The sequence below is a fragment of the Triticum dicoccoides genome, chromosome 5A (genome assembly GCF_002162155.2).
Source record: "Triticum dicoccoides isolate Atlit2015 ecotype Zavitan chromosome 5A, WEW_v2.0, whole genome shotgun sequence".
Classification (NCBI taxonomy): Eukaryota; Viridiplantae; Streptophyta; class Magnoliopsida; order Poales; family Poaceae; genus Triticum; species Triticum dicoccoides.
In genome coordinates, this window is record NC_041388.1 from 373904076 (window position 1) to 373913541 (window position 9466).

Sequence of the window (9466 nt, forward strand, 5' to 3'; positions counted from 1 at the left end):
CGAACTCACCCGAAACCATTTCAATGTCCAAACATAGCCTTCCAATATATCAATCTTTATGTCTCGACCATTCCGAGACTTCTCGCCATGTCCATGATCATATCCTGGAGTCCGAACTACCTTCGGTACATCAAAACACATAAACTCATAATATCGATCGTCACCGAATGTTAAGCGTGCGGACCCTACGGGTTCGAGAACTATGTAGACATGACCGAGACTCATCTCCGGTCAATAACCAATAGCGGAACTTGGATGCTCATATTGGTTCCTACATATTCTACGAAGATCTTTATAGGTCAAACCGCATAACAACATATGTTTGTTCCCTTTGTCATCGGTATGTTACTTGCCCGAGATTCGATCGTCGATATCTCAATACCTAGTTCAATCTCGTTGCCAGCAAGTCTCTTTACTCATTCCATAATGCAACATCCCGTAACTAACTCATTAGTCACAATGCTTGCAAGGCTTATTGTGATGTGTATTACAGAGAGGGCCCAGAGATACCTCTCCGATACACGGAGTGACAAATCCTAATCTCGATCTATGCCAACTCAACAAACACCATCGGAGACACATGTAGAGCATCTTTATAGCCACCCAGTTACGTTGTGACGTTTGATAGCACACTAAGTGTTCATCCGGTATTCGGGAGTTGCATAATCTCACAGTCATAGGAACATGTATAAGTTATGGAGAAAGCAATAGCAGTAAACTAAACGATCATCGTGCTAAGCTAACAGATGGGTCAAGTCAATCACATCATTCTCTAATGATGTGATCCCGTTCATGAAATGACAACTCTTTGTCCATGGCTAGGAAACTTAACCATCTTTGATTAACGAGCTAGTCAAGTAGAGGCATACTAGTGACACTCTGTTTGTCTATGTATTCACACATGTACTAAGTTTCCGGTTAATACAATTCTAGCATGAATAATAAACATTTATCATGATATAAGGAAATATAAACAACAACTTTATTATTGTCTCTAGGGCATATTTCCTTCAGTATCCCGGCGGAATGGCTCCGCCGGAGAGCAAAAGTGCTCCTGCCCAAGTTCCGCCTCGAGACGGCGACGCTTCGTCCCGAAAGACATCCTCTTATTTTCTCTGGGGCAAAAACCTTCATATAGCAGAAGATGGGCGCCGGAGGGCTGCGCCCTGATGCCTTGTGGGCAGCAAGTGGCCCCCTCCGGTATTTCTTTGCTCTAGTATTTTTTTGCATGCTTACCAATGCTCTTCTGCTCCATTGCTTCTGTGCTTCATTGCTTGTTGTTTGTGTGTTCCAATGCTTGTTGCTTCAACTTATTGCTCATTTGCACTGCTAGGGCAAGTGATATGTGGTGTTCGAAGGGAGGGTTCCAAGGGTTTACAGTTTATGGGAAGTTTGCAACCAACAAGTTTTAGGGTACATCGACAACAGTCACAGGGTTTAAAACTAGGTAGGCGGCAGAGGGTTTAAAACTAGGCGGACGACAGAAGATGCTTATTCCAAGTATGTGCGAGAGCAGACATGTAGCAAGGTTGAGGTTGGCAAGGTGGATCGTTCGTTTGGGCTAAGGACTTTATCATCTTCGTCTAATTCATTGCCATAGCAGTGTTGTGGCGTTGGCGTCTAATTCATTGCCATAGCAGTGTTGTGGCGTTGGCGTGCTCGGTGTGATCGTGTGTAAGGTGTAGTAGTATTGGGTAAGCTCATCAAATAGGATACAAGGTGAGCACAACTCTATGCTTGCACTGCAAACACCATGGAGGAAAAGCTCTTTGGGTAATCTAATCAATGGAGAGCATACAATGATACACAAAACAGAATTCATGAGCATACAATGATACACAAAACAGAATTCATTAGGCTTGTGTTTGTAGCAACCAACACGTGTACATTATTCACAGATTGTACAACTTTCTATTGGGAACTACATGCCTCCTGCAGGAAAATAAAACGAAAAAGGAAGAATCTCACAGCTGACATAATCATACGAAGAGACTCGCTAATTAACACAAGTACAACAGCCGATCATCCGTGCCTGCCCCAAAGTATAAGCGGGCGGCTAAGAAGTGGCTCGGGGACACAACTTCTGAGCACTAGCCACTCCTCAGTGAAGAAAGGAAGCCTTGCGCCAAGGAGAAACAGAACTCCCGCTGTTTCTTGTATTCGCCGTACCGTAGGAAGAAGTATCCAAGGTAATCGAAATCGATTGGGGATACCCTTGCCTGCAATTAGATTACAGCACATATTTTGTTATGACAGTTGCATGGCGCTCAAATCCTACTAAAAGTAGCTTAATGGTGTTTACCTGAATGAGTGCCCACAATGCCCAGTAGAGGTGTGATGCTAACCTGAAAGTGTTTGTTTCAGTATAAAGGGCATCCAGATCCTGCTCTTGGACCTTCGGTAAAAGAAAAGTTAGATTGTTATTGTGAAAGTACATTATGCGAAATTATCTGTGTTCTGCTATTCGGGGAAAACACTTTTTTTTCTCAGTAACAGTCTGAATGTCTTCCTACTACCTTGTACTGTAGGAATGCCAAGTATCCAACATTTCTTTTCTCACAAATAGATGCAAATAATCTATTCTTTAACTTAAAAGATATATAAATGTAAGTATATGTAGCACATGACATGGTGTTTGTGATTTAATTCCAAAATAAGAAACAAAGATACTCTTGGAATGAGCACCATCTAAGTTACAGTAGTGGGGGCTTATGAATATCTTTCTTCCCTCAGAGACGAGGCCTGCACAACCTATGAATAGCTTTCAGTTGGTTTTGTCCAGAGAAGAAAATGTATTGAATTCACATACCTCACTTGGTCTATCAGATAGATAATTCCTGAAGAAATGGTATTGTACATCTTTATCTGGGTACCTAAAAGAAGCAACAAAATAAATATTACTCCACCGGACTATTCAACCAGAGTACTAGGCAAGAGCGTGAAGATAAAAGCTCCACCGGACTATTCAACCAGCAAGAAGAGAACATACAAGTTGTAGTCACACTCAAAGCCTGCGTACTCATTGAAATGATTCGCGATGTCAAAGCCACGGTAGCTATATGACCCATACTCAAAATCAATGAAATATAGTTTCTCTGTAAAAACAGAAGACAATAATGACAACAAACAGAGACACCATCTTAGCTTTTGCAAAACAGGCAAAAGGGAAGCTTAAGCATAATGTTACTGAACAATCAAGAGAAGGTGACAAGTGAATGTGATATTTACCTTCCAAATCATTCAGCATCAGATTACCCGATAGCAAGTCATTGTGTGCAAACACAACAGGAGCATGCAAAAGATCCGAGAGATCCTATAAGAGGACAGTGAGACATTATATTCACGGATACCAATCTAGCAAACAGCCATCTAGCCATTTGATTGAATGCTTGTGCTATAGGATTGATCTACTAGCATGAATATGTAACAAGCCTTTGTGACAAAGCCAAATTAGAAAGAAAAAAAGATATTCCTTTAAGAATATGAAACTGAAGTGCGCTCAAATTGCTGCAATGGTCAATAGTACATGACAGTAAGTCTTATCACAGCATACCTTAAGTTCTTTAACTTCATCTTGTATTTCTCTAAAAGAGATCGTCTCATACCTCTTCTGCTTCTCATTATCTTCAAACTTCAATACAGAAGCTGCGATAAATAGTTCACAGCAAACCGCAATATTATGTAGTGAAATTCAATGATTGTGAATGAAATAAAAGCAACCAGTTCCAAAATGAAATATCCGAAAAAACTTTGGAGTTTGGAATGTGACCTTTTTTCAAAAATTTGAATATGTCATTCCACAACTGTGGTTCTTTTGATCCCGGTATATCTACTTGATGAAATTTCTGTAGCTGCTTAGCAATTTCAGCGGCAATTCTAGGCTCCTTCATGTCTGAAAAACAGAACAAGGGAAATGAACATACTATTTGCAGAAGCATTTATTGCAGGCTCTCCAGTCTCCATGCACCTATGGGTGCAAAATAACAACCGTTGAGTATATACCTAAAACCACAAATCCCTTCAAATTACCGTGTGAAAAAATAGAAAATGAGAAAAGATAAATCATTGCATTATGTAGACAATGAAACCACCAATTTGTATTGTGCAGAATATAAAAATGCCTACCTGAAGGTGATAGTGTCCTAGCATGGATGAATGACGAAACCACTCCATTCTCAAATACTCCAAGTAACCGAGCCCCGAACCCTGCAGCTGAGAGATATGGTATGGCCTAACCATGATTGCAATAGATGTATGCATTAGGAAACAGTTCAGCCCCAAAAATGACAACAGAATACTCGGCTTACTTGGCAACTTAGTTTTATGTAACAGTGAGGTACTTTGAGTGTTATATGGCATATGTACTATTTCTATGATAGGAAATGACCATTGCATTCCTGAAATTTTAAACTGAACCACAACTAAGAAAGCACCAACAAATAAACCAATACTATAATGGGCAATCACAGGAACACTACACAATGCAGGTAAATATTACATGCCAGTAGCACAAACAATTTGCATACACTACGATTGAAGCGCTCACCTGTAATTCCCTCTCCCGATCGATCACCAAGTCTGTATTTGGGCCATACAGCCGAACAGTCACAGACGACTCGCTATCAGAGCCTTCCTTGACAGATACCTTGAGCACTGCAGGTCATTAACATCACGAACAATATAAGATAACCATTTAGGTATTATTGCTGTATCTATGATTTACAAGTAAATCAGTACAGTTACATAGAGAAAATTATTTCCTAACGCTTCTAAAATAATGGGTCCATAACTCCGGATGCAATGACAGTACGAGTGATTGATAAGCAGAAATGAGTGGAAAGCACTGATGCTAAAGAGTATATGGTCTCATAAAGGTTGCCAGATGCAATCAAATTCTAGTGCCATATCTGAAATAATGAGCAAAGAGTAGCAGCAAGCAACATTAAAGCGCAGTCATTAAGTTATGGCATGGTCTGTGTGAACAATTCAAGCAACTGCCTTGTCTAAGAATTACTATAATTACATAGCCTCTGTTCTTTCCTCTTCCAAGCATGCTCAGGTAGTTAGGTGAGGGAGATGAATCAGGAGCCAGGACAGTGCCACAGCCACTGGCAAGGAGCACAACTCACACATGTTGGTGATGCCACCGGACACCGTCGAGATGGAGAAGCACGAGCTGTCCAGTGACGACCACTCCTTCACCAACTCCTTGCAGAGATCTCTGGAGAAGCAAGCCACCTTATTAGAAAACCAGATTGGGAAGCGGGGAATTAATCAGGGGCAATGGCGCATGTCGCTCTCCGCGAGGCATTTCTCCAAACACCATCGGCTCATACGAGCGCGCACCCGGACAGGCCACGGCCCGTCTCGCGGAGACAGGTGGTGGCTGCTCGAACACGCACGCACACCAACACACCCGGCCGGCGCGTGCGTGCATCAGAGCCACATGCCCAACACGCACCAGCTTGTGCAGAAGCAAATGGGAAGAGGGATCAGGGGACTTGCATGATGCGGGGAGTCATCTCGGGGAGCGGCAGCGAGATGTCGACCGCGGCGGTCGACGTGGGCACCTCCGCCAGCGCCGGCGCCGGAGCCGCCACCGTCCTCATCTTCTCCTCACCGCCACATCTGGCTCCGCCGTCGACCCCGTTCCAGCTCCGGCCGTCCGATCCCATCTCCCTCGCGCGCGCGCCCCTCGCTTCCACACCTCTCTTTTCGCTCGCGCGAGGAAGCTCGTTGTCGCGGAGCTATTCTGGTGGGAGCCTCACGGCGATTCGGTTCGATGCGATGCGATCGGGGACGAGGGAAGTTGGGTGGAGGAACGCGGGGCCCCGAACAGAGGACAGCATTTATAGAGCCCAGTCGCCACCGGCCGCGTGGCGTGGGAGGCAGGAGGGGCCGCCCACGTCAGCTGATGCCGTGGCCCCACCGGCCTACCAACCGGGTAGGGTGCGCGTGGCAGCAATCGCGTGGGCCCTGGATGGGAGAGCGACGGGCTCTTGTGTGGCGTGATGGACGGTGATGATTCGGTGGCGGACGGGCCCACGAAACAGTCACGTGATGTGGGCCCGTACTCCCTTGTCAGTTGCTCACTGTCGCTGGGTCTGTCTCGATTTGGGGCGATGCCGGCTCTATTTCTTTCTGAGATATTTTGGATGGATGCTGATTTGCTTAAGTGTGGGGCGCTAATCATTGTCCGATTCTGGTAATACGTGGCTCCTCCAATTTGCAAGAGGCAATCACGTCAGCTTGTTGTACTCCGTTTTTGTTTGTTCGCATGGGCGAAAGGACTGAAATGTATCCAGTAATTCGGAAGGGAGGTGATACTAGTATTTTGCCGAAGTCAATGTATATGATTTTTTGTTAATTTTTTCCAAGTCGACACCTGCCTGGTGCTTTTTCTTTTGTTTGAGACGGAACCTTGGTGACTACTCTTTGTGCGTTTCAGAGCCTACCAGCATCCGGGCAGGCAGCGTATACACGCGTAGAGGAAGCGGGATGTTTAAATTGTCTTTGAAACACTTTGCCTTGCTTGTGGTGTTGAACTTGACGAAGCTACGCAAGTGACCCGAACTTGATCCTAGTTATAATTACCGCACGATTTCTCGAGCAGCCATATGCACGTGAGATGGAATAAAGTATTTCGCTACAGCAAACCGAACCCAACTTCAATGCCTTCGGAAACAGTCTGTCTGTCTTGCTTGTGGTGTTGTATTTGCGGAAGCATCGGAATTAACGGTGTGCTGTGACGTCCAGCAACTTCGTCGCACGTCCAAATCGAACGGATGCCACAAGAGTTTTGTGCTTGGCGATCTCCTCTTCGCTTCATCTTTATTGCCTGGTCGGCACGCTACTTCCCTTGTAAAATGCACGTACCACTCGCAAGGTCTAAAATGGTCCTCATACTCAGAAGTGATATAATACAGTCTTGATACTTGTAAAAACCTTGTTGTATACGGTCATAAAGGTTGGAACGATGGTCCAGAGTCGAGGCGGTGCATACGTATCTCGTATTCTACTAGTGTCGTGTCACTGTCACTCATTTACTTGCCGGAAACTGGTCCAAATGGTGGTAACTTTGCAATTGGGCCCCTCAAAAACTCTATTATCGTGTCAATCCTCTTCTTTCTTCCGAAACTGCAACCCCATGGTTATTTCATTCTTCCCGCAAAAGAAAACCCCCCGAGGGTTGTCTTGGCGCGGCGGCGGCTGATCGGCGACCATGCAGTGTGCCAATCATAGCGCGGTGGAGGAAGGGAGGACGACGCCGCAACCACAAATGGTGGTTTGCAGCTTGAAGCGGCGATGATGGCGCACGATGTGACGTCGATGTACGGTACATGCCATTACCGTAAGTATAGAGCGTTTTAGGCGCTAAGAGCATCTACCGCCAGCATCCTCAAATTCTCCTCAAACGTCCGCGAACGCGCCCGGTCAGTGAACAGATAGAAGAAAGAGGGAAAAAGGTGATCCAATTGGATCCCTCATATCATTCCTATACGTTTGTACTGTCCGCGAGCCATTATATTGAGGACAAATATAGGAAGGATATGAGGGCTCGCGGACGCGTACGGTCAATCCGCCACCTAGGACGCGGCCCATCCCGGACCACATTTTCTCCTTATTTATTCATTCTTTCCTTTCTCTATCTTCATCTCCACCAATGATGTGAAGTGATCGGACATATGAGGGAGAAAATAAGGAGTGTGGTTGTATGGGCGGAGAAATAGGGGGCTCAAAACGGACACGCCTGGTTAGTGCGGGCGTTTAGGGGGTCAGATTTGTTAAGTCCGGCTGTAGATGCTCTAACATTGTATATCTGCGCTGTTTAGGACATTTTGCGCAGCTTATTTCATTCGTCTACATTGATTTGATGCAGTTAGGCGCATTGTGATAGAGATTAGGATTTGTCCTGTAGAAAGTATTTTTGTTGTTTCAGCGGATGACAGTTGTTTGTTCACTGTTGAGTTCATTCATGGATGGATTTTCTTTGGCAGTGGCCACAATGGGTCTTATTTGAATGGTCAAAAGATCTACTATGATAATTGTGACACCTCGTTTGCATGCTTTGAAATGTTTGAGGATTTAATCGAGCACATGGGTTATGAGAAGGCAGACCGAATTAATTTGTACTAGTTGCTTTCTGGTTGTCAGCTTAATGAAGATGGTGCATGGCTTTTGTCAATAATGCAGACACAGATGAGATTGCAGTAAAGGTCACACACATATCTTTTTTTCCCTTCATCATTTGGATAGACGTAAATCAAAAGAAGGATGTGATGATGTTGTGGTTAATTCAATAGCTCAATTACCTCATGTTTTTAGTCCTAAGAAGAAGCTAAACAGTGGATATCAGAGCATAGTATCGTGTAGTGTTGTGGATGAAAGCATTGAAATTCATAGCAATGAGCAAGTGCCTACCAGATTGAGCCCTAAAGGACATAAGTTAGAAGATGAGTCATGAGAATATAGTGATAGTGATTCTTTAGACAATGATTGTATTCTTCAAATTGTTGACAATGTCTATGACTTGGCGGATGGGGATGGGGATTTGTTTGAGGAGCAGTTGCACCCTTTGCAAGACAAGAAATGGAATAAGATGGTTGAAGTGTGTATCTGTGAAGATGAGACTTTAGATGCTCCATATTTATATGAAGGGTAAAATGTAAAATTTGAGATATTTCACAATGAAGACATGCATGACCCCAAGTTCACATGACACAACACAAGATACACCTGCATCTTCTTTCTCCTTGGCGATGACGACCCGTATGTCTGCGATTCTCAAGCTTCATACTCTTTCAATGACCCTGGCGGCTCGGTACACAGAACAAACCTTGGGCTAGGGTATCTCTCTTGTGAAACGTAGAAGAAAACAAAAAATGCCCTACGATCAAGATCCCGGATCACTATGAAGATGCATACAAGGTTACATCAGATCGTTACCAACTTTGAGTTGTAGCGGAAGAAGAGGTAGTCCAAATCATTCTTGAAGTCCCTCGAACCTTCACAAAAGATTCATTGAACCGAAGACCGAAAGCACGACCTCTCTACGGATTGCACGCGTACGAGCCTCACGATCTAGCAATGTTGCACCGTGCAGAGCTTTGTGTCCCCGGAGAACTAGAGGAGAGAGAGCATAACCTCATGTGACTTCTCTATCAAGGTTGTCAGAATCGTGATTTTGAATCGAACTGGAGCTCCGATGGAAGGATCGCAAATCCTAGAATCTTAACTATTAGGATTGTGGAAATGTAGATACTATGAACTAAAATCGTAGAATTAAAAGGGTTAGTTTGGACCATAAAGTCATAGAATTGTATAACGAAATCGTGATTCTAGAGAGGGACACCTCCAACGGAAGATAACTTGTATGTTTCTAGGGGCCCCCTCTAGTACACACACACACACACACACATATATATATATAGGAGGTCGCGCTATTCGTCACCCTGGGTGAGGAATA

General features: G+C 44.3%; 1 protein-coding gene across 1 annotated transcript; it reads right to left on the reverse strand.

Moving 5' to 3' along the window:
- Positions 1 to 1832: 1832 nt before the first annotated feature.
- LOC119301599 (probable ethanolamine kinase) lies at positions 1833 to 5815 on the reverse strand. Its single transcript, XM_037578590.1, has 11 exons — positions 5506 to 5815; positions 5130 to 5221; positions 4547 to 4653; positions 4126 to 4231; positions 3770 to 3892; positions 3554 to 3645; positions 3229 to 3313; positions 2990 to 3095; positions 2810 to 2873; positions 2303 to 2395; positions 1833 to 2219 (listed from the first exon to the last, which is right to left on the reverse strand). The coding sequence occupies exons 1-11, from the start codon at positions 5673 to 5675 to the stop codon at positions 2091 to 2093; spliced, it is 1167 nt and encodes a 388-aa protein (XP_037434487.1). The 5' UTR covers positions 5676 to 5815; the 3' UTR covers positions 1833 to 2090.
- Between the last annotated feature and the right edge of the window lie 3651 nt (positions 5816 to 9466).

Coding starts and splice junctions, on each gene's coding strand:
- LOC119301599 (XM_037578590.1), bottom strand. CDS start 5,675: ATGGGATCGGACGGCCGGAGCTGGAACGGGGTCGACGGCGGAGCCAGA. Junction 3,893..4,125: donor TAGGACACTATCACCTTCAG/GTAGGCATTTTT, acceptor TCTGTTTTTCAG/ACATGAAGGAGCCTAGAATT. Junction 2,396..2,809: donor TATCTGATAGACCAAGTGAG/GTATGTGAATTC, acceptor CTTTTACCGAAG/GTCCAAGAGCAGGATCTGGA.